Source organism: Sander lucioperca, chromosome 21 (genome assembly GCF_008315115.2).
Source record: "Sander lucioperca isolate FBNREF2018 chromosome 21, SLUC_FBN_1.2, whole genome shotgun sequence".
Classification (NCBI taxonomy): domain Eukaryota; kingdom Metazoa; phylum Chordata; class Actinopteri; order Perciformes; family Percidae; genus Sander; species Sander lucioperca.
In genome coordinates, this window is record NC_050193.1 from 10,111,991 (window position 1) to 10,139,723 (window position 27,733).

Sequence of the window (27,733 nt, forward strand, 5' to 3'; positions counted from 1 at the left end):
ATTTCTGTGCCTGTGGAGTGGGGCAGGGCTTCTAAATGACATACAAACATCTAATTGGTCAGAAGCGTTCTTGATCCAATTTGCTGCATCGTGATTTGTCGACAAACATGTCTGTTTGCGGAAGCAGGACATTACGACAACATCGAACACATTTTAAACATATTTAACAGTTAGTCTTTTCGGTAAATTGCCTTATATTGAGAATAGTATTACAATTTAATTTGAATAATTGGTTAAAATAAAGATATTTTTAAAGCTAATTTTTTCTCATATCATAGTTATATCTGCCACCTGCTGGATGCTGGGGTGTATTTGCCACGTTGCTGTAGACAACAGACTTAACGCCTCACGCACACCGACCGGGAGGATGTAGTTTACATTTCTCCACACATGGTGGTGGACGGCGGACAACTTCAAGCTGCTAGACATACACACGCTCACACACACCTGTGTGTCAGGCTTCCTTCAGGTGGAGCCGCTGACACACTCGCCCCGCGGCTGTAAGATGTTAACTGACATGATTCTGGAGGAAGAGTTTGACAAGAATGGAGAGGCTTGGTACGACCCGCAGGACCTTGAACACGGTGAGCTGCTCGGCTCTGTGGTCGCACCCTAAAACCCTGTCTGACTGTGTGGGCTGCTGATGTGTTATTACCATAGACTGTAGGTTATTACTTCATAGACAGCTGCATACAGACAGCAACATAATGTAACTGAGTTATTATCCCATCCGCTGTGATAAGTTTGCTAAGTTAATAAATAAACTTGGGACTATTGGTTGCTTGTTAGTTGGTGATCATGTGTTTTCTCTGCACTGACGACATGACACAAGCCCTAACTTAACCTAAAGAAATGGGCTCACAGATGAAATGAGATTGAAGTCTGTAGACTACTCTTGTGACTAAATCATCACACTAGTCATGGGGTGGTTTCCTGAGGCTGTCACACGTCCTGTGTTGGTTATTTTCTGATATACTTGCCTTTAATGCATGTTGAGTTTGTGCTGCTGACAAGTCCACAGAGGTGGGTTTAAGATATAGCAAAATAGTACGAATAATAGTAGTAGTAGTAGTAGTAGTAGTAGTGGAGTACTTTATTACTTTAATGCACACGATAAATTGCAGTTACAACAGGCAAGTCACAGGAAGTCAGAAATAAATATTGCCATTATTAATAAGCAATAACTAGGACGAAACTAAAACCTAACTCTAAAATGTATTGAATATACAGTACAATTATCGTTCCCATTAGTACTATATTATGCAATGTACAATGTCTTGGATGTGTTTGCATACTGTATATTAAAATTGAATTAAATGAAAAAATGTATGTATGTATGTATGTATACATTACATATACTCACAGGTAGAGGTATATAGAGGTTATAATATGGGGATATGAGAAAAAGAGATGAATATAGGCACGTTTAAAAAAGTGCAAGAGAACAATGAACAATATTGTAAAGATTAACATAAGTGTGAGGTTTGATACTTTCTGTTTGGCATATATCAAAGAAAAGTGGGTTTTGGCCTGTGGGGCAAATTAATCAGTAATTAAAAGAATTGCGAGTTGCAGCCCTAATGAAGTAACATTAGGTTTAATTTAAATTATGAATGTACAAGTAAATGACCAAGTGAGCAATCTGTCCTAGTTGTAGGAAAAAAATCTTACAGTAGGCTCCTTGGGCAGAAGAGCCACAGTCCGGATACAGAGGCGGCTTTTTATACAGAGTGATGGCAGTAGGAAGGAAAGACTTCCTGTAGCATTCCACAGTGAAGCTGAATATAACTGATTTACTGTTTGTAGATTTAGGGTAACAGTTTGTGCAGCATCCTTCTCTCTGCCACCCACTCTAAGCACTTTAGAGTGGGGCTCAAAGTTGTTATTTGATAGATAAATAGATACTTTATTCATCCTGAGGGAAATTTTAGGTATCCTTAGACAACCATAACACAACAAACACACATATATCTCACATACCGTACATAAAAATCACTCACAGAAATTTAAAGAGTTAAGCCTAACAATTTGTGAAGTGATTACAAAGGTCTGGTATGGACTGACCAGACCTTTGTAATCACTTCACAAATTGTAAAATTTGGTTGCCATGTGACCCGTTTGAGTATGAAAAACAATGGGCATACGCTGTTTTTTGCGTGAAACATGTTTGGTTTCATTGCATTGTTATTAAAACAGTTCCACGTAACACGTTTCACTGTACTTCATAGGACTAGTCAACACTGTTGCTGGACAAGATCCAGTTTTTAAGAGAATTTAGTGGGAGAAGGGTTGCACGGAGATTCCAAGACATGCCTTAGATTCCTCCGTGATTCACCAGTGGCAGATTTGTGAGACAATTGTGTGTGTGTGTGTGTGTGTGTGTGTGTGTGTGTGTGTGTGTGTGTGTGTATACCCTTTACACACGTCTAGTTCTATCCATTGCCTGTGTTTGGGCATTGAAACGGTCGTGTGTCTTGTGTGTTTACATGTTTTCCTGTGTTTTGACAGATCTCCATTTGGCAGCGGAGCTTGGGAAAACCCTCCTCGACAGGAACCATGAGCTGGAGCAGGCCCTGCAGCAGATGTACTCCACCAACCAGGAACAGCTGCAAGAGATAGAGGTGATAAATGTTAGGAAGGAACTTATCTTGAGGCTCCCAACAGTGTCAGTGTGTGAGCAAGGCATATCCATTTCACAATGCAAAGCATGTTTTTATACAGGATATCCTCCTATGGAAGTCCACGTTGAGAGATCTGAAAAGCTCTTTCACTGCAAGGGAGGTGTCATTGTGAATTTGTCTCAACTTTAAATAGGATGGAGTAAAAGCTAATCCTGACAAGACGGACCTAGAGAGCCTTTGGTGCGGCCTCTTGGCAGGATGTTCGTCTATCTAATTATAGATACACTTTCACCAGCTAATTCCACCTTTTACTTGGACATTGTTCAAGTAACCAAGATCTTAATTAAGATTTAGCTTTTGCTCTTATTCCACAAAATGTTATTCACATATTACTTTAATCAATACTAGATCAAACTCTTACAGTTGTGTCAGCCTACCTTATTACATTAGAGCATAGATTTTGCTTTTCAGGTAAAGTTTATAAATAAAATCAATTACACCTTATGTTTCAGTGCTCAGACATTTGGTTTTTAGTCATATGCAGCCAGTGTTGATGTATTTGAATTTGAGGACATGGCATTCTGCAGGCCAACAAAGATAAGAGCCTTAATTTGTTTACGGCAGTTAGAGGAGCCGGTGGCTTGAGGATTTATTGAGCTTGATATGGTAATCCCCATTCGTCTCTCTTACCCTCATCCTCATGCAGTGTCTGCCACTGGTCCTACCCACTACAGTAAAGACAGTCTTAAAGCTGTTTGTGCGTGTGTGTGCGTGCGTGCGTGCAAGTGTGTGTGCATGCGTGTGTGATACAGCACTTGACAAGTGGTTGCATCAATTTTTATCAGAGAAAAGTAAATCATTTGAAAGAAGATAGAGGGCTATTGCAGAAACATCTTTGTAGACAATGAGTGCATTCTTGTCCACCATGCAATATAGCTCACACATTTCCCTGTCACCATGTTAAGAGTCCTTTAAAGGCCCTCAATAGGCAGCTCTTTGCTTCTGAAGAAGCCTTTGTCTGTTTGGTAATAAAATGCATTGGCCTGGGATATAAAACCAAATGTAAAAGGGTGTATAACTTGCTACCGCCTCTCTTTCTTTTCTATGGGTCGGTTTGAAAGAAGATTTTAAATACCTCCTGCGTGGCCTTGGTGTTACTGCTCAGCATTTCGATCTTTTGATGTGTGAGAATCAAGTGCCTGATAATAATGTGTCATAGGAACTTTATACTCTTTGTTTGTATTTCTCCTATGAATCTGAATCAAGAAATTAAATCTATATACACGTGTTTAGCACTACAACTAACAATTACTATCATTATAAGTTCAAATAAAATACAAAAATGTCTGACACAATTTTCCAGGGCCCAATGTAACATCTTCAAATGTCTTATTTTGTCCATCCAACAGTTCAAAACCCAAAAGTATTCAGTATGCAATTATATCAAACAGACAAAAGCAGCCACCCCTCACTTTGGAGACGATGATGATGGTGAATACACAACAGTTTTACCTGACCTTTGCAGACTAATTGATTTTTACACGTCATTCATTTAAGATACAGTAAAGCGGAAACTCAAATCAAGCTAAATCTTTGTCATTTTCCTCTCTTGTTCTCCAGTACCTGACCAAGCAGGTGGACCTGTTGCGTCAGATGAACGACCAGCACGCCAAAGTGTATGAGCAGCTAGATGTGGCTGCCAGGGATCTGGAGCAAGGCAACCAGAGACTAGTTCAGGACAGTCGCCTGGCCCAGCAGAAGATCCACAGGTCTGTCTACCAGTTATCAGTGAATTTGGCTTTTAAATTATATTTTACATAATTATATATCACATATCTTATTAAGTGCAGAACCTCACTGCCACATTCTTCTTTCTCCTCTTTCCCCTTCAGTCTAACAGAGACCATTGAAGGGCTTCAGACCTACATGGAGGACCTGCAGACTCAAGTGGAGGAGCTAAAGACTGCCCAGGCAGAGCGAAACAAAAGAGAGCTGGCAGAGCAACGCCGCAACCTCGGAGCACAGAGTGTGTCCTGTATCAAAGAGCTGTATGACTTACACCATGACAGGTATTTCATGTGTGTGCGTCATTGCACATGTTCTGCTGTACGGTGCTATTAGCTAACAGCAGAACCAAAGGATGAGACACGGGAACTATTTTCAGAAGGAAAATGCGTGGTAGATCTAGACAGTATTATGTAAAGTCACAGTAGTTACCATGGGAATTTTGACACAAATGTATCTGTTATACCCAGGGTAACGTGGATAGATGTTTGCCCTACCTGCACCTTTACATGAAACCAAAGAAATTAAGTGTAGGTCATCTGAATATTAAGAGCACCCGTCTGTTGTGTGATCATCTCTTACCCTCAGTGCATTGCTGACTCAGCCCTTTGTATGCTGACTGGACACCTACAGGTCAGCCAGAGCCAGGCCAGACCTCCTTATCCAAAGGAGGAGGAAGTTAATCCTCCTCCATTGTCATCAGTGGGCTAATACATACACACAACTGTTGCTTTAGCTCACCATGTGTCATGCCACTTGTTTAATGTACTTTACTAGTATGTACTAGTTTGAGGGTCAACAAAACATTTGTTAACCTGAAAAAGTTTGCCTGTTTATGTATAGAGAAAATGTGTCATGGCAGCACCTAAAAGCGTAGGTTTCGTTTCAGTAGTGGAAACAATGAAGTAAGAGGCCTAACATAGCATATTATGAATATAACCAAACATTCAATTTGTTGTTTAAATTGCTGCATTATAAATGCATTAACCCTATAATCACGTTTAGTTTCCTTGATAGAGACCTGACACTTACCACTCCAATACAGTAACCTTGTTTTTTTACAAAGAGCATTCTCCTTAACTGCATTAAAAGCATAAATTAAAGGATTTGAAAAATCACTCTACTGGACACTATTAATAGAGGTTTTAGTGAGTGAATCAAACTAAAACTGTGAAAGGGGACAAAAAGAGGATTTTGAAAAGTGAAAATTATACTCTTGGCTACACCTCTTTGTACATTGACGCCCTGTTTACACGATAACGCTCGCGGGTGAAAACAACAAAATATTTTATCAGATGTGCCTTTCGTTTTTAGACGGCGATGGCGTTTATGGGGCTTAAAAACGCAAAAGTCTGAAGACAGCGGTGTGGAGAGTGAACGTGAGACGAGAAAAAGGCGTTCAGGTAGTCTGTTGTTACGGAGTAGGCTACAGAAATTATAGGCTCCTGTTATCTAAAAGATTTTCAATGTAATGGCTCAATATTTAAATGATTTCGACAATGTGGATAAGGTTGTTATAGTTCGATGACAATATGTAGGCTATTCATTTGAGCCAGAGTAGGCTACAACGTTACGGATGAAGAGAAAGAGAGAGAGTGAGAGGCAGGGGCAGAGGAGGGTGAAGCAGCGGCTGAAGGGCTGCGAGGCTCAGGATATTGGTAGTGCTCCCGTGGGCGCTGTGCTGTGGCTTATCACGGTCGACTGTGTCGGTCATCATCAGACAAACATGCAACTCCACCTCTTGGTCTGTCCAGACAAAATTGTCAGCTTTTGTTGTTCACTTCGCCATGTTTTGGTTTCACGCTACTAGGGAGAGAAGTAGAAGGAAGGTTCTACGCAGGCGCATGGACTTGGTGGTGTTGTGTGGCAGTGCTTCACACTACCACCTAGCCGCCTGGTGTGCATACTACATCGAATTTCACACACTTTTGCGTCACCATATGCACGCAGATTTCCCCCCCAAAACGCTCGTCTAAATGCGGAATAAAAAGTGAGAACGCAATGCCACTTTTGCATTTTCTCTTCAGATCGTTTCCATCTAAACATAGTCTTAAATGCAACTACAGTATTCATGTATTGTGATCTCAGTGTTTGTTTTATTCTGAAAGTGCTATTTTGTTACACACTTACTGACATTTCACTGTCCTGGCTCAGGAATCTAGCCCACAATGGTCTGCGTGTGGATGGACTCTGGTCACCGCAGTGCTCTTTCTATGACCGAGACAGACGCCAAGACCCAGAGGAGGAGAACGCGGCTCTCCAGCGCTCCGTCTGGACCCTTGAGAGCCAGATAGCTGTGGAGCGGAGCCGCAGGGAGGCTGCAGAGCGTGAGATTGAGTTGACATCCAGGGAGAACATAGACCTGGAGCAGCAGCTGGCCGTGCTGGCTGGCTGCCGAGTCAGGCAGAGGGAGCTGGAGGACGAAGTGGAGCAGCTGCGGCTTCTGTGGCGTGCTGACTGCGCCAACAGGTAGGCCTGACTTATATACAGTACGAACTAGGGGTGGTAAAAATAATCGATTCTTAGATGCATCGCGATTCTCTCTAGAACGATTCGATTATCGATTCTGATTCTTATTTTATTTAAGATTTTTTTTTTTTATGTGTTGATTTTTATTTAAAAGTTACTGTCTCCAGACAAGTACAAATCAGAAAACAGAGTGACTGAAAGAGGATGGGATAATGGACAACAACTTAGAGTTTAGGCAGAAAAAAACACACAAAAATGGCCAAAAGGAAAAACATTTTTTTGTATATATACACATGATCTATTAAGACATACATAAAATAATTAGGCAAAACACATATAGGCTGTTCATCTACTTTATCACATTACATCTGACCACCTCATGTTTCCTGTTCTAAGAAGCCAATTCTCCACCTTTAAACATGACTGAGCCTCTGACATGGAAGATTACTGGGAGAGAAGGTGACTTTCACAAGCATGTTTAAGGCTTAAGCATGGAACGACTACCAAACAAAAACCTCAGTAGACAAAACATTTCATTAAAACTTGTGTGTGACAAATATTGTATATGTCAAAATCTAAGCTTTGTCTAGCTGCTTTGTCTAGGAAGTGATTAGCAAACTCTGAGTAGCAAACTCCGATTTATATGTATATTTTTTTAAATCACGCATGGAAATGTACATTAAAAAATTGTTGCATCGAGATGCATTGATAATCGGTTTAGAATCGAATCGTTGGCCTCTGAATCGGAATCGAATCGAATCGTGAGGTGCCAAGAGATTCCCACCCCTAGTACGAACTACAAATTCAGATTGTCAAATTATTTTGGCTCCGTTTTTATGACTGACACTTGGTGATACATTTGATATGCAGCACAAATACAGACCTATAACAGGTGTAATTTCTCAAAATACTTGAAACTTGACTTAAGCCTCTTTGTCCCCTCCACTCCCACCAGTGTCAGAAGACCAGACCAGCTGCAGTTGCCTGAAACAGTATTCTTTGCCTCAGAAGAAAGACCGGGGCAGGATGAGATGGAGGAGAAGGTAGGAAAGGATGAGGAGCAGAGAAGATACATCTGGCAGAGGTGTAACAGTGAGAGCGTTTTGAGAGCGACGGACCCAGACGAGATTCGGCGTGGTCACGAGCAGCTGTGTATAAGGCGAACGGAAGCGGTGAAACAGAGGGGCATCTCTCTGCTCAACGAGGTGGACGCACAGTACAGCGCACTGCAGGTGGCGTATTTATAGCACGTCTGGTACAATTTATGCAAGAAAAATATTCAGAAAAAAAGTATTTATTCTTTGTCAATTAGGTTTGTTGCAGAAGTTCAATCTTCAGATTGTTTTCTAAAATGCTTTCCTTGACTGGTAATGTAGATTGTACATAGCAGTTAAAAGGAAATGTATACACTTCCTTAAAATATGTGTTTGTTGTCTAGGTGAAATATGACGAGCTGCTGCGGCGGTGCCAGCAGGCAGACGGGCCCAGCCATAAAGCCGTCCAGACATCTACCAGTCCCTTTGGGAGCTTCCGGACCCGCCGCCGGTCCTCAGCCGTTCTGTCTAATCTGACAGTGGTTCTTGAAGACCAGCAGCCCGAATACAAGGCTCTCTTCAAGGAGATCTTCACCTGCATCCAAAAGACCAAAGAGGACCTCACCAACAACAGAAGTCCAGTCAAGGACCGTGATGCCCAGGGCTCTGCCAGATGATTGTATTATTCATAATCCTGGGATTTGCGACACAGGAGAAACTTGGAGGTTGCTTTGCTACAAAAATATCTAGAGGTTGCAATTGCAATATATTTGACATGCTGCAATCCTTTCATCTCCTATCATTTTAACACACCTTTTTAACACACCTATGATTTTTTTAGTCAGCACTGTTACTATTACATCCTTAAAAGGGACTACGGGCGGAAAATAGCACTTGTGCTACAACCTGGTACAATGCATCTCTCCTTGTTCTTATACAAGGTTAATGTTAACTTCATTGTCCCTGTTTAAATAAAATAAATTCTAAATTCTTATCAAAAATGTGTTATAATACATGTTACATGAAGCAGCTGTGTGATTTAAAGTAAGAATGCATTCCAAAGTTGAACAGCAAATTTGTAAAAAAAATAAACCAGAAAACTATAGATGATAAAGAATTATTATATAGGGAGATATTTATAGTTAGAATAATATATACTATCAGAGCCTCAGCTAATAAAAAGTATCAATCAATTTCATTGTCACATGAAATGTAATCCCCAGTACATTTCATTATGTCCACCTACAGTAATCAGTGCTTATGTAATGTTAATTCTTTGACCACTTAATCAATTGGTGCTTGGGAGAGAAATGCACACATGGAATATTGTTTGTGTGTTTATATAAGTTGTTATAGCTTTTATGCATGACTTATTCAAACCGGATTGTTGTAATAGGATGAAAAACTGTAGCTATACAATAACTTAAGTCTCAGGAGTTTATGATAATTAGCTTAACAGCTCATGTGAGTTGGTTTTGTAGGTTGGCAATTCACCAATTGAGGGTCATTGGCGTGTCACTAGAGAAATATCAGTGGACACTGGAACACTTGTTACTCGTCTGTGCTTTCTGTTTTCATGTCTGCACAGTTTCTGACGACTGTCTCTATGCCAGTAGGACACACAACAGCTCTGCACTTTTTATGACTGAATCACATTTTACTTTTTATTTATTTAAAAAAAAAAAAAGTTTAGTAAAGATTAAATTATATTTATTTTCTTTGTGGTTACATTTGCTGAGCAGATTGGGCAGATGAGATTGTCTCGATATACTTCTTTGCTTAAAATTGTCGTAATATTTCTTCTGACTTGGACATTTCATGCTCTTAATATAGAACTGAATTGTGTTGCTCAGGTTACCATAAACAATGGAAAGACGTCAATAAAAAGTTAAATTTTTAGGTTTGAGTTATGAGGTTGTCAATTTACTTTCACTTTCCATGTGATGTGATGCTCATGTCAAAGAAGATGCTTAATGGACAATGCTGATGTACTTAAATACAATATAAATTAGTATGGCATTTAACAATATGCTGTTTTGAAGCTGTGAAACTCTTCTAAGTATTAAAAACATTGATGCAAGAGCCTGTTAAGTTTTCTTCATGTCCGAACTCTGACATCATCAGTGCATGCATCTACAATAAAAGCTGAATTGTGGACACTGTAGCAAGTGAGATAGCATCACTACATCATTTGTTTGTGGTGATTTGAGATGTTTTAGCCTGTCCTCCCTGCAGTGTGTTGTAAAAACAAATAAAGAACACATAACTGTGGTGGCCCTGAAGTGCAAATCACAACAGCAATAAGAAAAACGCAACAACAAATCATAAAACACAACGGCAAATAGGAAAACAAAACGGCAAATATGAAAACACTTCAACAAATCATAAAACACAACGGCAAATAGGAAAACACGACAGCAAATAGGAAAACAAAACGGCAAATAGGAAAACACAACAGCAAATAGGAAAACAAAACGACAAATAGAAAAAAACGAGAGCAAATATGAAAACACAACAGCAAATAGGAAAACACGACAGCAAATAGGAAAACACGACAGCAAATAGGAAAACACGACAACAAACATGAAAACACTTCAACAAATCACAAAACACAACAGCATTAACTTCTACCAGAAAAGGTAGGGCCTATCTAGCAGAGGACGGACCCTCCTGATTGGACAGACACACTGTCCGTCCGTTTTGTTTTCCTATTTGCTGTCGTGTTTTCCTATTTGCTGTCGTGTTTTCCTATTTGCCGTTTTGTTTTCCTATTTGCTGTCGTGTTTTCAGATTTGCTGTTGTGTTTTCATATTTGGTGTCGTGTTTTAATTTTTGCCGTTGTGTTTTATGATTTGTTGTTGCGTTTTTCTAATTGCTGTTGTGATTTGCACTTCAGGGCCACCGTACCATAACAGCAGTGAAGCATTTTCTTTCCCACAGAACCCAGAGGACTCCTCATTTTTCAAGACCTCCATCCCCCAGTGTACTCTATGGCCTATCAAACAATTAATGGGGCTTTGTGTCTTTTCATAATTACATTTTGCATAACCCACCCTTCTTTCAAATCCAATAAACCTCCAAACAAGGGGATTGCATACCAGTTTGCCTAAAGGGGACATGTCTTGGCAAGACCATTATATAAGCATACAGGCATAAATCTTACGAAGCATTAGCATAGCAATCAGCAAAGGTCTGTCACAGGAGTTAGACCAAACATAATGTAAAAATAAATCTGTAGGAAACTACATTTACAAAAGGATAGATTAGCTGTCAAATTAGTTACATTGTCTCTCATGGCAGCAATTAGCAACGTTTCAGCAGTGAAAGATTAAGTCACCACTGGAAGTAATTAACGCACTATTTCATTTAATAGACATACACATAGAGTCCACAAGAACAAAAGTAAAAAGACTCAGTCCAACAGTAAAATAACGCCTCACACAGTTAGCTAGTAGAGTAGCTAGCTTGGTTAGCAGTAGCCTAAACGGACGCAGAAAATAAACTATAGCAGCAGTAGTAGTTACATATCAACAATTACAAACTTGCTGTAAGAGTAACGTTACCTACAGATCCTTCTCCAATAAGGGCATTTGAGGGGTACGCTACATAAAAGATGCTCTGACAAATTTATGGGAGGTGGTGAGAGTAAATGTGACGGTGACACCACTATGGCATGCATGAATGTGATACCATTTTACTCTCTCTCTCTCTCGCTCTCTCTCTCTCTCTCTCTCTCTCTCTCTCTCTCTCTCTCTCTCTCTCTCTCTCTCTCTCTCTCTCTCTCTCTTTCTCTGCTCATGGTGGAAGTCTACCAGACCCATAGACTGGCCAGACCACAATTTCACAAGCAGTGGCTGTCTCTGCAGTGCACCCTCATGTTTTCAAAAATCAAAATTACTGGCTTGCCTCAAATCACTATTTTATATCCCAAATTATAGCCTACATGAACAGCGACATTTTTCAGGAACAATATTTAGCATTAGTTTGTTACATTAAATATCGATTTTGGGTACTTACTTGGGAAGTAGCTATTTAATTATCTATAGAATTTCGTATAACTAGTAAATACTTTGGTTATTTAATTGTACATTGTAATGGAGCCGAGTAGAGGTAGCGTGGCCGAGTGGTCTAAGGCGCTGGATTTAGGCTCCAGTCATTTCGATGGCGTGGGTTCGAATCCCACCGCTGCCATAATCTTTTCATTTTATTGATAGACTCCGAATTATGCACATAATAAGTTAGCAAACACTTAAAAACTTAGTTACGTGAACACACTATGCACATAGGCCTGTATGGCTCATTTCGCTGCTACAGAATATTACAGGCCACAGGGAAAATCTTTGGCAGTGCAAGAGCACACTCTAGTGGCAGCCTGCATGCTGCAGGTGCAAAATACCATGTTACTCAAAGTGGGCTGTGTTACACTTTAAATTTCATAGATCTGGATTTTCAACTAAAAATTATGCTTTTCATTAAAGTACAGGAAAGGTGAAACTTGAAAATGAATGCACTTATTGTAGTTACTCATTGATAATGCTTTTATTTCTAAAAGTGTACAAAATTACTAATAAATTAAACTAAAGATGTGCAAATCACAACAAATCTTTATCACAACACCTGGAAACGTACTTTAAATACAATCATTTAAAATTATAATATTTGTAGTACAAAGTTAGATTTTTTTTAATGAAATCATAACTTCAATCTGTAGATAAATCAATAACATTCACACGATTCAGTTTTCATCATTTGGAAATCAGACAGATATATACCAACATCAAGAAGCATATTTTATTGCATCTGATGGGCTTCATTAATAAGTCACATGTGGTGAGAATACACCATCAAACATTTAAATTCCAAACAAATTTGAAACAGCTTATTGTGCAGCTGTCCATCCAGTACTTTCCCAGTGAGTATAGTTTAGTTCTGACAGAATATGCAGGATAGCATCAGTAGCAGCAGGCTGAGACCCATCAGCAGCAGCAGCAGGAGGTGTTGAGGCTGCTGGGAGGTCCAGGAGAGGCTGAAAAGAGCCAAGCTGGAGCGAGGCTGTCTGGACTTCAGGTACTGCTCCACAGAGTCCGTCAGGCTGTAGGGCTTTGGACAGTAACCCAGCTCTTGACGGGCCTTGTCGATCTTGAAGGTGTGGCTCACAGCTATGCTCCTCACCTGCAGTGGAAGACATTTGTGTTATTTGTACAAATGTTTTATCAAGACAGGAATCATGTCTGGAAGCTCCTAAAGCTGTTGCAGAGAAGTCCAGGACAAGTCAAATGTCATACTGTCAGGCCAATGGTTCAGATTAAACTCAATTTGGCAAACTTGGTTTTACAGCCTGAAAGCCTGTGACTGATGGATGCCTCCAGTTACGGCATCTTCTTACCCTTCTGGGATAAGGTGTCTGCATGTGAAGTGAGAGAAGAGTTTAAACAGACACAGTGAGACAAAAAGGGTTCCTAAAAGCTACATCCCATCTTATCTGGTCATCCTCCCACACAAACCAGTTTTTCTTCGCTCATGACGTAAAACTGCTTCAATCAGCACACACCTTTTACAAAAGATCTCCTCTGTGTGACTCATGCCAGGTTGTTGTGTATTGATTTACCTTTTTTTTTAATCATTGTTGGACACACTGAGTCCTGCTCATCCTGTCTGACTTGACAATCATCCTGATTATATTTATCTCCCTCTGGTAGCTGTGCCTTTTTATTGCCTTTAATTTCCCCCAATTTGAGATGATTCAGCATTTAAAAGTAATTCACTGCCACAAGCATTACCGTCCTGAACTCATGACACAGTATGTAGTTTGTGATGTTGCTGATGTGGTAGTGATGTAGAGTGCCTTTTTATACGGTATACGGTATATATATTAAAAAATATACCGCCATCCCTAACCTGTCTGTGGTTTAGGATAAACAATTTCTTAAAACAGCTGAGCACAGCGAACGTTACTTATATAGGAGTAACACATATGTGCTTCTTCCTTCATGTGTTTGCAGACCTGGAATTTAAAGGTGAGAGGAAACCTCCTCTGCGTGTCACACGATGGCTTAACCTACAGCAAGAGTTGGCAGGACCATTTGAGCCCAGCCAGGAGGCTGTCCGACCCCACTCACCATAGCAACAGCCACTGTGCTGATGTCACCCACAGCTATGTTTTATTCACAGGACAATCATCGATCCCCGGGCCAGCAGCTGTCTGACAGAATGAGCTCCAGGTGCAGGCCCATGGGCTCAGCTTAGATTTCTGTCTCATCACACATTCATGAGGACTTTACAGGAGGCTCCTCAAGATGCATCATAAAGGTCTCCCCAGGCAGGATTACTGCAAACTTCCCTGATCCTGATACATATACATACTATTCTTTTGTTTTTTAATAGTAGTCAGACCAGCAGATAGTATTAAAATGCTTCCAGTGACTATGGGAACTTTGGTATTTCATTATCTGCCAATTTTTTTAATTCATTAAAGGCTCCCTTTGGTTTTCCATAATTTATGCACAAGAGATAGCGTCAGACAAGGGAGGAGAGCAGGGTGGCTCATAGGAAAATACCCGGCCTAATGAAGTCTGTCTTCACTGTTGTGGGACATACTTAAAAAAGAATCTACTCGTGACAGGTAACCTATCTCCAACACACAAGACACATACTTTCAATTAGGGAGGGACAAATGCATGCATCAAAACCCGCTCCAGAGTGTTACATTTTTATTTAGCTGACGCTTTTATCCAAAGTGATTTACAAGATTAGTGCTTGTATAGCATTGGGAGCCACAGAATCTTACTGGAGACTTGTCCCAAGATCTCTGGCGGGAAAGCCAGTGTTCTTAGCTACTGAGCTATCCAGCTGTGAAGGGTGCACTGTTCCTGGCAGCACCATTAAAAACACTAAACCGGATCGAGGCGTGGAGTGAAGGGAGCAAGCCCCTTTTTTAACTCCTGATGCTAAAAATCTATTTCATATGCTGTCCCCTTATATAGGAAATATCATAGAGTGTAAAATTGGGACATATTAGATATTAAACTCTTAGCCAAAAGGCAGCGATGTGTTGTAACTTTCAAAACTATAGACCTGTCATCATGATCCAAAATACATTACACTCAGTTCATTCAGATCAGACAGATAAAGGAGCTTATATAAGGAAGTTGAGTGAAGTCTGAGAGAAAAAAAAAAGTTTTAAAAGAAACCTAAAAGAAGAGGCACAAAGAAGTATAATTACCTCACTTCTGGTAAAAAGGAGAGGCACTTCTATCACAGGTCTCAGAACTACATGCAAATATTCAACCAGGATGGCTGAAAATAGAAGAAAATATACAAAAGACAGTTGGTGTTAACTTGCAAAATGAAAATAAATAAAACAATATAAAGGATATCACAAAGGTGTACAAATTTAAGAGAAAGAGAGGCGAGCTACCTGCTAAATAGACGAGTGAAACAGGCAGGTTTATCAACGGTCGGCTGTAGCCCAGCTTTTCAAACTGCAATGGTAACATGAAACAGACAGAAGTACTGAAGTTTTTACAAAATGCAATTCAATTGTGAAATATCCTTGAAAGTTTCAAGAATAAGGCAGTTGCTTATTGTTGGTTTGGGTGCTTTCATGAGATTAGCTGACAATAACAAAAATATAGAATATGACCCGCCGTATCATTTAGAGTAACTCACCAAAGGTGTCAACCACTCAAACAGATTGACTGAAACTCCATCATTAATGAAATAGGCCTGTCCACTCTGCAAAAGAACAGAAAACAATCAGGCATTATACATTATCTTTATTTAAACTATTTATTGATAGAGCTGATCCCAGCTGACATTTGGCCAGAGGCAATGTACAACCTGGTCAATCACAGGGTTATTTAAACTGAGAACAGAAAGGTTGACTGTAGCAGGACTAGAGGGACTAATCATCTTCAAATATAAACAATATTCAAGTCATAAATAGGTTATTAACAATAATAAAGTATGGTTTGAAGCTTTGTTGTAAATCATAATCTCTACACCCTACACGCTACACTGTCATCTGTCAAATAAAGGTGAAAATGCCCCAAAAAGTTATCTAAAAAATAGATAAATACAAAAATAATAAGGTTTAAAAAATAGTCTTCAGGCCTGTGTGGCTTTATTAGTCTGATCACATGTATGTTGTCAGTTTGCCCTGACTCACAGCAACACAGCTCCTCTGCAGTGTGAGAGCCTCGGCTGCCAGCGTGTGGGCCAGAACCAGGTTATTTACATGTACCCAGTTCATCCTGGCCCGGGGGTCACCAAACCTGAAACTGAACAGCCGGCGCTCCACATTCACCTGAGAGAGAGAGAGAGAGAGAGAGAGAGAGAGAGAGAGAGAGAGAGAGAGATGATTGTTAAACCTCTGGCATGCAAGCTTGAGAATTGAAAAGCAGGACTAAGAGGGGGCAAGCAGTCGGAACATGCTGGCAGGAGACTGGAAAGATGCAGAGGGTCACCTTCCGTCTATTTGTCTGAATAGTAAGATAACTGACAAACTGAGAAAACGAGTTCAAAGTGGTAATGTAGGGCTTTCACTCAGGATCTCATTTATATCTGTGTAGACTATTAAACGTTTTTTGAAAGAAAATTTTAAAACTGAATTATTCATTCATTTATTTTTTGTGATTTACAGACAACCATAGACTCTGATTAAAAAATGGCACAAAAAAACGAGATGTAAATAGATGGTATTATAGTTTTGTTTCTATTGCTATCTGTGTGACATAAATAGTTGTTTTTATAACCCAGAACTATTCTATAATACTATTTTTTAATGATTAGATTACTACATTTTTTTAAAAGGCACTTGTGTCATTTCCCATGTACTTTGGGTTGCTGGCAGCTTTATACTTTGTCAGATTGACAAAATGATTCAGACTTATAGCTGCGTTTGTCCTGAAAAAATGGATACCATGCATGTTGGGTAAAGACAGTTTAAAAGGTGAAACAAAAACAAAACATAATGCATAGAAAGTTGACACGAATAACCTAAATCATATAGCAAAAATCTAATATAAACTGTTTTAATACAGCACTGTAATAAATTGAAACTAATGGCCGTATAGATATCATTACTCATTTTATGCTAATGATTTGGAACCATAATTATATACAATTTGTAGTTTTGGAGGCAAAACATGTCAAATTAACTCCATACTAGTAGATAAGATTAAAGGCAAACTACAATACACAGTGTATAAAACCCGTGTTGGACAGTAAGCCCAGAACATAACCAACCACATCCAGCCCTCCAGCAGAAGAAAAGGCGACTGTAACTGGACACCCGGAGAGCTCTATCAATAATGTAAACTCTTCAGGGAGAACACCTTCTGCCAGGGAGGCTTAAGATACTGCAAGATGTATATTTTTTCCAGTGCCACCACAAAAAGAAATGAATCTTTATCATATGACAATATGTTTTATTAAGTCTCTCACCATCACTCTGTGGAGGTGTCTCCTCTCCTCTGGTCCGTAGATGCCACAGGGCCGCAGGACACAGGTCTGAAGCCCGAGGCCTCCACCTTCAAGAGAGGATTTCAACTTTCACTGAATATATTCATGTATGTGTTGTTTTAAATATGATGCTACATATCGGACAAAGCTATATTAGGAGCAAACTTTGACAGTGGTTAGCATCAGTGCACTCATATTTTTGGCAAAAAAAGGCATCCTCACTGATGCTGGTGTTTCTCTTTTTCCACTGTGTATCATATATAAGTGTATCATATAATATTGGATAATTGTAGCTCTTTCCGCCTTGTAATTAGATACAAACGTGAGAAGTTTAGAGGGAAAAATCAGGGTTACAAGCCAAAAAGGTTGGAAAGTTTGTTTACTCTTTAACAATGTATTATATTTTTTATAATTCTATCATATGTTACTTTACGTAAAATCTGTTTTAAAAGTAAAGAGAAACTACACTTATCAAATCAGTGACAAGTACCTCATAATTGTACAGTACTTTCTGCCAGAGGAGGATGTGGTTTAAGTTTTTTTCCCATTGCCTCCTCATAAAGAGAGCAGTGGAAAAAAAAACTTAAACCACATCCTCCTGTAGAGATACATGAACTTTAACCCGCAGTATGTAATGAGACAGCTCTAAGCTTAATTGTATGTATAAAGTGATGGTCACTGATGGGATGTTGCGTTACACTGAAGGTAGTCTATATCCTTGACGTTCCACTTCCAGGATTGTTCCTTTTTCCCTCATTTAGGCCGGATATCCGTTGCCTTGGGCTTCCTTTGTGTTGGCATTTTAAACTCCGGTCGATTTATGAGGACTATGGTTAACCTTTTCTGAGATCTCTGCAGGGTAAATCCAGACAGCTAGCTAGACTATCTGTCCAATCTGAGTTTTCGGTTGCACGACTAAAACAACTTTTAAACGTACACGTTCCACCAAAACAAGTTCCTTACAAACTTATTTTGCAGCGGCACCGCGGCTTTTCTCTGGTGCTTAGCACCGCCCAAGACGATTGTGATTGGTTTAAAGAAATGTCAATAAACCAGAGCACGTTTTCCTCCCATCCCGGAATGCTGTGTGGAGTAGCCAGACTCTCCTCCAGCACGCTTTGGAGAAGGGTCTGGCAAAGCGAGACTACACTGAAGGATGAAATGGGATGCTTCACACCTGTTAATGTAAGCAACAGCAGTGGAACTTGAAACCCATTATAGATATTAGAAAATTGTAAAATAGTCATGTGACTGCTGCACTACAAACTGACACTGTCCTGTCCAGCTTTAAATTTAAACTGGGGTCACTGGTATTGTACAGGATTGCACACTGAGTTTCCATGGCAACCATTCAGCACTTCAGTTTTTCTCTTTCACATTTTTACACAGAAACCAAAAGCTACATTTGCAATCTCCTCTAATTGCACCCTTTTCATGTCATGCTGTGATGAAGATGTCAGTGCACACACTGATCGTTTCACACCTGTCAGGGAGCATCCGTTGGCTGAGAGGACCATCTGCTCTGCAATCGCTTTGGTTCTGGAGTAGTGGTCGATGTGCTGGAACAGAAAGAAAGAAAGAAGCATACTGAAAATGTATTATTGTTGGCAAATGTGTGGGACATTTATAAGCGGTCTTTTGTTGTGTTCTTCATTTAAGGTTTTGGTGATACATCGGTAGATAGGACATTTATAGAAATGTATGGGTAACATTTCAATTGACATAAAAGTAGTACTCAGATCTTTTACTTAAGTAAAAGAACCATAGTGTAAAAATACTCTGTTACAAGTAAAAGTCCTGCATTCAAAATGCATTAGCATGAAATGTAATTAGCCCATTATAAAATAATGTATATAATATAGTATATTAAATTATTGGATTATAAATAGTGATGCATTAATGTGTTCATCACTTTAATGTTGCATCTGCTAAATGCGGGCTGATTTCAACTGATTATTAGGTAGATTACAGTTATCTATAATACTACCTCATAATTTATCTGTTGATTATGTTTGGAATTAACTAAAGTTATTAAAGTGCCCATATTATGAAAAAATCACTTTTTCTGGGATTTGGGGTGTTCTTTTGTGTCTCTGGTGCTTCCACACACATACAAACGTTGAAAAAAATCCATCCATGCTGTTTAGAGTGAGATACGGTTTCTGAATGTGTCCTGTCTTCAGTCTCTGGGTGAGCTGTTCAAAATCGGCACGGCTTGTGACGTCACAAGCCGAAACGAGCAGGCTAACCGCAACCATTAGCTCGTAGCGTTAGCATGCTAACGCTAATGCTAACGCTAGCATGCTAACGCTAGCATGCTACCTCGTTCTCAATAGCAAAGCACTGCTACAACACACACAAGTTCACCATAATCTACAAAAGAACTACTTACATGTGCGCCCTCATTTAGAAGTCTCCCAGCTAATCCTGCCTTGTAACTGACCGAAGTTGTAGAAACAGCCTTTCTTTTACTGTCTATGGAGCTAGCTAGCTGACATGATCTACATCTGAGCTACTGGGCATGTGCAAGTGCAATCAAAGATAGTACAGAAGAAGAAGAAGAAAAGAGGTCTCACTCTGTAGCTAAAACAGAGACCAGCTGAAAAGAGGATCTGCAGCAGTGAGAGAGAGCGGTGCAGTACAACAAAAATATGGTGTTTTTTGAAAATTAAACCATGTAAACCTATTCTGGTACAACCTTAAAATACAATATGAACCTGAAAATGAGCATAATATGGCTGCTTTAAGTAAATGCAGTGGAATAAAAAGTACAATATTTCCGTCTGACAAAAAAGCGTAAAGTGTAAATATTACAGTATATAGTGTTATATAAATGCATTATAAAATGGAAACACTCAAGTAAAGTACAAGTACTTCATTGCACTTATGTACAGTACTTGGGTAGAAGTACTTAGTTACATTCCACCACTGCAATAATAAGTTTGATAAATTAGTTGTTTTTTTACTCACTACGTCGGGGGGCACATACGGCACTGAGACCTCATCACCCTCCTCAATTGGTTTCCCAGCAAACACCACATTGATGGTACTGGTGTACACAAGCCTGGGGATGCTCCTCTCCTTACACACTGAAAGAAAGCAGTGTGTCAAGTGCCCTTTTATGATGACTTGTAAGTATCTACAGATTTCAAATTATATTTGAAATCTGTAAATATACACTGTATTTATCACAGTGTATGTGGGATTATGACAAATAAGATAATTGTTACGAGAATCCTTACCGTTTATGACATTATTGGTCCCTTCAACATTGACTGACTCCACCTGCTCTTTCCTCAGCTGGCAGACAAATAGAATAATAATGATGAGGTTAATACATCTCTTATTTTCACCTCCTGTGTCTTTCTATGCTGTAAGCAGCTTATGTACACCTCAGATTGGGTTATTGCATGATTACAGAAATCCTAATCAGCATTGTTTTGTCATCATGTTGGTTGATAGCTCCTGGCAGATATTACAAAACCCCTTCATCTTACATCTCTCATACACACACCAACAAGCCAGCAAAACGGAGAGTAACTGTAGTGAGATTTTAGCAGGGAGGTTTGTCCCTGTATTAGTGTATTTGTTTACACTTCTTTGTGTACAAAAAAACCTTGAAACAGTCAGTGGAAAAGGTCAGCCTTAAAGGGGAACACATCGGTCTGTTAACAGGTGTTGGGAAGTACTATGCAACGTGAAAAAAGTAGTATAAAGCCTTTTGTGGCTCCATCTATTCAATATGATAGACTGCCTCAAGTGATGTCATTTGAGTCAGCGTCAGTTGGGGATAAAGACTACAAGTTTGAAAATGAAATAAATCTGGAGGTGTGGAGTTAGAAAGAAGTGAGACTTATGTAGCCCTACATTAGCCACTACTAGCATAGTCTATGTCAACGACGTTTCATTTACGGGATAGTTCCGGTGGCTTAAAACTCAGTATAGGCTAAAGGGATTTTCTGAAACGCCAATGGAGTGAATGAATGGGAAACTCACTTCCGAACCGGAACTGTAAAAAAAGTGGGCGGTCACTTTAAAAGGCTCGTTCGAGATCAGCCAGGCCTGCGCAGAATAGATCACCGCGATTGTCGCCCAATGAATGCCGGTTAGATTTGTGTTCGACTTGATTCCAACTTGCTCTGATGTCATGCACACATGGGCAACAGATCAAGGTGTCCGCCGTTTTTAGAGACACGCGCCACAGTTGCTCTTCACCGACTGCAAGACCTAGGGCATGATGGGAAATGCCTGGCTCTCAGCTGATCTAATAGCTGATTGGCTCAGAATTGACTCAACAATATGACGTTTGATATACATTTTTTATTGTTGTTGAATTGAAGAGATTTAGATTGATATTTGTATGATTTGAAGATTCATTCTGTTGATCTAATACATGTGTGGCTGATAGTGACATTTAATAGTCATAGAGACTAAATACATTCAGATTACAGATCATCTACAGTCTGTTGTTATTAACATTAGCAACAGTAGAGTATTTAACAGGCTACTCTGTCATAATCAAAACAATTGGAGTCTGCGTACAAACTAATATACGGGTCTGCTAACATTTAATAAATCGGAATCGGACCCTGGTGTTTCTGTTACTTCCTGAACAGACTGCGGGCTGCTTGAAATGGCTGGAAACTGTCCGACTTGGCCGCAGCTTTTCATCACCGCCCGTCCACTTTACAGGCAAGGCGCAGCTCATTTCGTGAGCCTATTGTTTGCGTACAAGTTGCATTGTGGGTAATGTAGGCGCAAGGATTTGACAAGGAAGAAAAATGTGTGGAATAAAAAAGTGTGGATGTTAAAAAGGACTGCAATGCTAAATCGGTGGAGTGCTCTTCTATATGTAAGAAGAGAACAACAATGGCTCTTATTTATTCATAAACCTCTACTAAATAGACCAACAGTGTATGCATCTTCACTTCTCACAATGGTGACTGGTACTTATTAAACTTGTTCTGCAGATTGGCTACAGCTGCTGATTCCTGCAATAAATATTGAGTTTGGAAAGTGTCATTAAAGCCTCCTGTTATCCTCAAATGTACTTCTTCATCAACATCTGTTATCATTGGGTTCAATTTGACCCCAGCAATTTAAAACTCCAGAAAATTAGTGTAATTAAAATGATTACCCAACATTATGTGCCAGGTACTTCGTCTCTTTGTTGACTAGCTTGAATGTGGTCAAATTGATCCCAAGGCTAATAGAAGGGTTAATGATTTAAAAAGGACTTTGAGGCTTAGAGAACTCATTTACTATAAGTACATAAGTAATTAATTCACTGATTAAGTAAAAAGCATTCAATGTGTCTTTCTGAGTGAAAATAAATGTTGAATGAATGCTCTTCATCATTCCATGAACACCCTCCCTACATACAGTCTCTGTTTCTCTGACCTTTGTTTGACTGATTAAGTGCTGAAAAGACGCTAAAGACGATATGAAGGGAAGTCACCTGTTCTGGTCCAGACATGCCGTAAGACGCTGTGTGGAATATACAGTCGACCCCTTCACACACCTTATAGAGGGAAGAATAGTCCCGGATGTCACTCTGTAAGAAAGAAGGAAGAAATATTACCCTTAATTAATTAATGCCAGCTCTGAGGACACTAGTCTAATTAACCCATTCACATGCACACACTCACACACGATGGCAGCAGGCTACCATGCAACGTACTGGCCAACCATCGGGAGCAATTTGGGGTTAAGTGTCTTGTCCAAGGACACTTCGACATGAGTGAGAGTATGTGTGAGTCCATATCTATCCTATGAAAGGACAGTTGTAATTAAGGTAAGTGTGCAGTGAGGCCTGCAGGTGAAACCTGAATCATGTCTCCACCCTCTCTGACCCAGTCAGCAGCTGGCGCTCTGAGGCTGATCACTCACCTGTGTCTGTTTCCAGCTAGCATGCAGACTAACCACAGACACACTGACGTTGGCTGAAGCAAGGAGATACTACTGTTAATATTTAAGTCTGCGCGGAGCAGTATAAGTTGTGTAGGCTAAGTCATGTAATGTATAACCCAAACTAAAGCTAGAAGTAAAACATCCTGGAGGATGCCGGTCTTTACTGCAAAAGAGCAGACTGACATCGAAAATTATTTGCAGGGAAAGATTAAAAAAAAAAAAAATCAACCCACAAGGGCCTATAATTGACCTCCATCTAAATAATATAAAACAAATGTGCATTAAATACATATGTTATGACAAGACACAATTATAAACCATTTTTGTGATCACAGTCCTTTGAAAATGTACTCTGTAGGACTTTAAGAAAGATGTAATGTGTATTTAGTTTTTGGTTTGCTCATTGAAAATGTAAATTGATCAAGCATTTGTGTTTTTTTAATCATTACTTTATTAGCCTTATTCGGTAGGGAGAAAGCTATGCCTCTCCAGCTTCTCCCGTAGCTCTGGGTAGGCCTAGATGTCCTGCACTGACTTGAGTGTGAGGTAAACTGTGCTACATCGTGTCTCCCCCATCGGCAGCACTGTTCACGGCCAGTGCGTCAGCATGCAGACCGTGGCGAAGGACAGTATTAATTAGGTGATCGAGACAAGAAAGTCTCCTATATGGTTCCAGGGCTTTGTTACCCACACTATTCGGCTGAGGGATCAGCTAGGGTCGAGTTTTTTTTTTACGTTTCTCATTCGGATCCATTTGCTATCCATTCCATTCTGAATAAACAAACAGCGCAGTTTACATGCTTCATCCTTGTTGCATTAACTGTATTTATTAAGATAATTCTAAACAGATTTCTGTAGTTCAAACAACTCGGAATTGTAGTTGAGAACGTCAGTTATAACGGCCCACGTATTAAAAAATGGTCGGGTTTAAATCGGGCTCGGGCTCATAATTACAGTGTGTCGGGCCGGGCCGGGCTCGGACGCAACGTGCACGGGCTCGGGTAGGGTCGGGCTTGATTTTTTGGGCAAGATCTAAGCTCTAATTCTGTTCCTTTTCACAAACTATGCGATGGTGAATGTAATTCATATTCCTGCCATATTCTGCATCATTCTGAGTGGTAGTTCACAAGAAGAGGATTTCATAAGCTTACTGGTTCTTTAAAGTCCCATATTCAGCAACGAAACCATTTGGCACACATTAGGCCTTTAATATGAGGTCCATTTATTGACAGCTCTTTATCACAGTGTCGTAGAGGGCCTAACATATCTATGCTAAACATGTAAAAGAAGTAGCAGTGAAAGGACAGTATTATTGGGCAAAATGCCATAAATTAAGAAAATGGATCCACAGCTGCATGGGTGAATAATCATTGCCAGTTGTCAGTGTTGGGTGTCCTGCTATCAGAGCATTGGCTGGAAAGCCATTTTTGTATTCAGGGCAAAGTTATTACGTAAAATGCAGGGAAATTGGAAAAATAGAGAACTATTAATCGGTATAATAGCAGGATTTCAAACAAATATCTTCTTCACAGAGTCAGCTATCTCTCAATTGTCCCATACCTGATAGAAGATCGCTCCATCAGGGATATCACAGGGAGGCTTGTTAATGTCCACAAGGATCACCGACATCCCCTGACTGGCCAGTTCTCTCCCTAGCCTGAACCCAAAGTATCCCCCTCCTCCTGTCACCACCACCTTCCCTGTGGAGACGCGTCGTGCCAGTGCTGCCTCCTCTCCCAGTCTGGAGACCACACACTCTGGGTTGCTGCAGCTGGCTGCCACGGCTCCACTTACCCTGTAGCGGGTGGCCACGGCCGGGCTGGAGGCCACGGCCGGGGCCGGGTGGTTGAGCCATGGCTGGTGGGGGGAGTTGCGCATGTGGTGCCCGCTGGCCTGCAGGCGACAAAGGGGTACACTGTGGCAGGGAAGCTGCTTCATCTGGCAGAGAGAGCCTCCAGTCTCACTCATGTTGGGACCGCACAGCTCCATAGATGTCCTGATGACAAAAAAGACAACACTAAAAAGTTGCCGGTTCTGGTGGTTGATTAACGCATGTGCTGATTAGCTCTCATAACGGGCCGGGTGGGTAGCGCACTTCCATGAGTCCATGAGGCAACTGTCCGATTACTCCACATTTTAATTGTGATATTTTGTGATTACATTCTGAATCTGCCCCGTTCTCAGGTAAATATAGTAGGCTAGTAGGCCTACAATGTCCTTCTCTGATAGGCCTATAGAAGTACACTGTAGAGTCAGTAGTAGGTTATACAGTGGAGTTGCATATTAAGTGGTTTGGGGTCCTTCTGTAAGTTATTTTGGGGTACAATTTGGTTTTGGAGAATTATACAAGCAGCAATACCACAGGCTAAGCAATCGGCCCGTTTTCAACGGGCATTTTACTAGTAAACACAATAACCTAATAACCTGATGGACACTTTGCATGAGAGCCTACAACTTATCCATGACACTCTCACGAAGAAATTACGAATGAATGCATGTACAATATTCACCAGTAAGGTGTATTACTCCATTGTAAGGTCTGAGTTAGTAATATACAAATCCTATAACTTCACGCCACCTATTAAGCAAAACCTCTTCTGTATTTTTCTCCAAAACGAATCAGCTAATTAGACATTTAGCAGGATTCAAAGTGATGAATAATTCGTTAGATTAGATTGATTAGTAGGCTACACTTTAAACTTTCCTAATACTCAAATGAATTAACTTACCTTAACATTCCTTTCGATCTCTCACATCCATACCTGTGCTCGTTAGCTCATGGAATAATTCAGTCTATAGGCTACCTGCCCTTTCCTCTCGTGGTGGCTCCTGACGCGACCCATTTCATCCCCTGCACCTTCGCCTGAGGAGGACCCTCCTACCGTAATGTCTGGATACAGGACGCAGCGCGCAGCCCCGTGGCAGTGAGGATCGTGTTTCCAGCTCCTATACCATCAGGTGGACAAGCAGCAACCTTCCATGTTATTAAGTGCCCAAGTACCTTTAATGTGGTTCCCTTTAACTTCACATTAAAGTGAAATAACCAGCTTAACCCCACAGATTCAATACAGTTGGCAGTCAACAAAAGTAGAGACAAGGATTGCTCCCAAGAGTAGGCCAGGCTACAATATTTCATTTTTAAGGCTATATAAAAAAGAAACAAGTTTAAACAAATAGGCCTAACGTCAGGTAAAATAGACAATAATTAAGCTATTAAAAGAACAATATTGTATTTTAATTACAAGCTGATAAAATACTAGGCTACATAATATTAATGGTTCAATGACAGTAAAGATGATTACATTTGCGTTGGCCGTTGGTGGGGCTGGTGAAGTCATGGAGGGGAAAGTAGGCTCATGAGTAGGCTATTTGAAATTGGAAATAAGGAAGTGGGAGGAGCTACGGTGGCTGGCTGGGAGGGAGACAAATAGAGGGACGGGTCACTTTTACTCATGGCTACAGTTACATTGTTAATTCTGTGTAATAAATTCATGTCAAATAAACTAGACCCCTTTAAATAATCTGATATGAAACTATATCAATAAATAGCCTACAGCCACGGACAGATGTATGAGACAACAGGCCCCTGGACACAGACATGTTAAAGGTCTGCCATCCATAAATGGGAACAAGACACTCAGATTTGTGGTCATTTTGATTCCCATTGTGGACATTTAGCAACACTTTGTAGTTGTTTTGCATCACTTTTTGTTTGTTTGACTTTCCACCAATAAATGCTAACAGTCACTTTATACCGAGGTTCTGTAACAAGCCAACTTCCTTCCCCCTCTGGACCGGCCCCTGGTATAGACCCTTTATAAGGGGTGACTTGTCAAAAAGTGGTGCTGTTAATTCTAATCCAAAGGCAATAAAAAGTCAGAGTGTAAAAGATACTGAGGATTTTGAAATTAGAGACTTAAGGGCTAAAATTCTAAAGTTTATCTTGAGGGTAGGTCAAGAGGAAAGGCCATCGGGTCATTTAAGGTAAACAAAAAAAAAAAAAAGAAATATGTGCCAGTCTGCAGCAAGATATATTGTGTGCAAAGTTAAAGGAACACGCCGACTTATTGGGAATTTAGCTTATTCACCGTAACCCCCAGAGTTAGATAAGTCGATACATACCCTTCTCATCTCCGTGCGTGCTGTAAGGCTGTCTGACGGTTCCAGCGGCATCAGGCCAGCACATAACATGCAGGTGAATGGTTCCAGCAATCCTACTGCTCCCAATAAGTGACAAAATAACGCCAACTTGTTCCTATTTACATGTTGTGATTTGTAGAGTCACAGCGTGTACAAAAAACAACGTAACATGAGACACAGCCATCTTCTAACCGTAAACAAACCAGGAACTATATTCTCAGGCGGAAGAATATAGTACTTGGGCGGAATGATTTGCTTTGCAGCAAACCTGTCTGAGAATATAGTTCCCGGTTTGTTTACGGTTAAAAGATG

The 27,733-nt window shown here is 40.2% G+C and overlaps 2 protein-coding genes and 2 non-coding genes across 4 annotated transcripts; 2 read left to right on the forward strand and 2 right to left on the reverse strand.

The window, feature by feature from the left end:
• Window positions 1-227: 227 nt before the first annotated feature.
• On the forward strand, window positions 228-8,772 carry cdr2a (cerebellar degeneration-related protein 2a). Its single transcript, XM_031312299.2, has 7 exons — window positions 228-584; window positions 2,509-2,621; window positions 4,242-4,390; window positions 4,514-4,690; window positions 6,561-6,875; window positions 7,831-8,107; window positions 8,314-8,772. The coding sequence occupies exons 1-7, from the start codon at window positions 506-508 to the stop codon at window positions 8,584-8,586; spliced, it is 1,383 nt and encodes a 460-aa protein (XP_031168159.1). The 5' UTR covers window positions 228-505; the 3' UTR covers window positions 8,587-8,772.
• A 3,246-nt stretch (window positions 8,773-12,018) lies between these two features.
• trnal-uag lies at window positions 12,019-12,100 on the forward strand. The gene has a single exon. It is a non-coding gene; the product is annotated as a tRNA-Leu (tRNA).
• A 587-nt stretch (window positions 12,101-12,687) lies between these two features.
• sdr42e2 (short chain dehydrogenase/reductase family 42E, member 2) lies at window positions 12,688-26,869 on the reverse strand. The gene is made up of 12 exons (XM_031312964.2): window positions 26,011-26,869; window positions 24,842-25,277; window positions 22,830-22,925; window positions 20,614-20,671; window positions 20,342-20,460; window positions 18,855-18,930; window positions 17,354-17,439; window positions 16,077-16,214; window positions 15,578-15,643; window positions 15,327-15,390; window positions 15,132-15,205; window positions 12,688-13,081 (listed from the first exon to the last, which is right to left on the reverse strand). The coding sequence occupies exons 1-12, from the start codon at window positions 26,016-26,018 to the stop codon at window positions 12,833-12,835; spliced, it is 1,470 nt and encodes a 489-aa protein (XP_031168824.1). The 5' UTR covers window positions 26,019-26,869; the 3' UTR covers window positions 12,688-12,832.
• Window positions 14,763-14,962, reverse strand: LOC116059759. The gene has a single exon (XR_004896291.1). It is a non-coding gene; the product is annotated as a U2 spliceosomal RNA (small nuclear RNA).
• Window positions 26,870-27,733: the final 864 nt, after the last annotated feature.

Excerpts from the sequence above, each read along its gene's own strand:
- sdr42e2 (XM_031312964.2), bottom strand. Across the intron at positions 17,440-18,854 it reads CAACGGATGCTCCCTGACAG|GTGGAGGCCTCGGGCTTCAG; the intron begins GTGTGAAACGAT and ends CCTCTCTTGAAG. Across the intron at positions 15,391-15,577 it reads TTGAGTGGTTGACACCTTTG|TTTGAAAAGCTGGGCTACAG; the intron begins GTGAGTTACTCT and ends TTACCATTGCAG.
- cdr2a (XM_031312299.2), top strand. The coding sequence starts at position 506 with ATGTTAACTGACATGATTCTGGAGGAAGAGTTTGACAAGAATGGAGAG. Across the intron at positions 6,876-7,830 it reads CGTGCTGACTGCGCCAACAG|TGTCAGAAGACCAGACCAGC; the intron begins GTAGGCCTGACT and ends CACTCCCACCAG. Across the intron at positions 8,108-8,313 it reads CACAGTACAGCGCACTGCAG|GTGAAATATGACGAGCTGCT; the intron begins GTGGCGTATTTA and ends TTTGTTGTCTAG.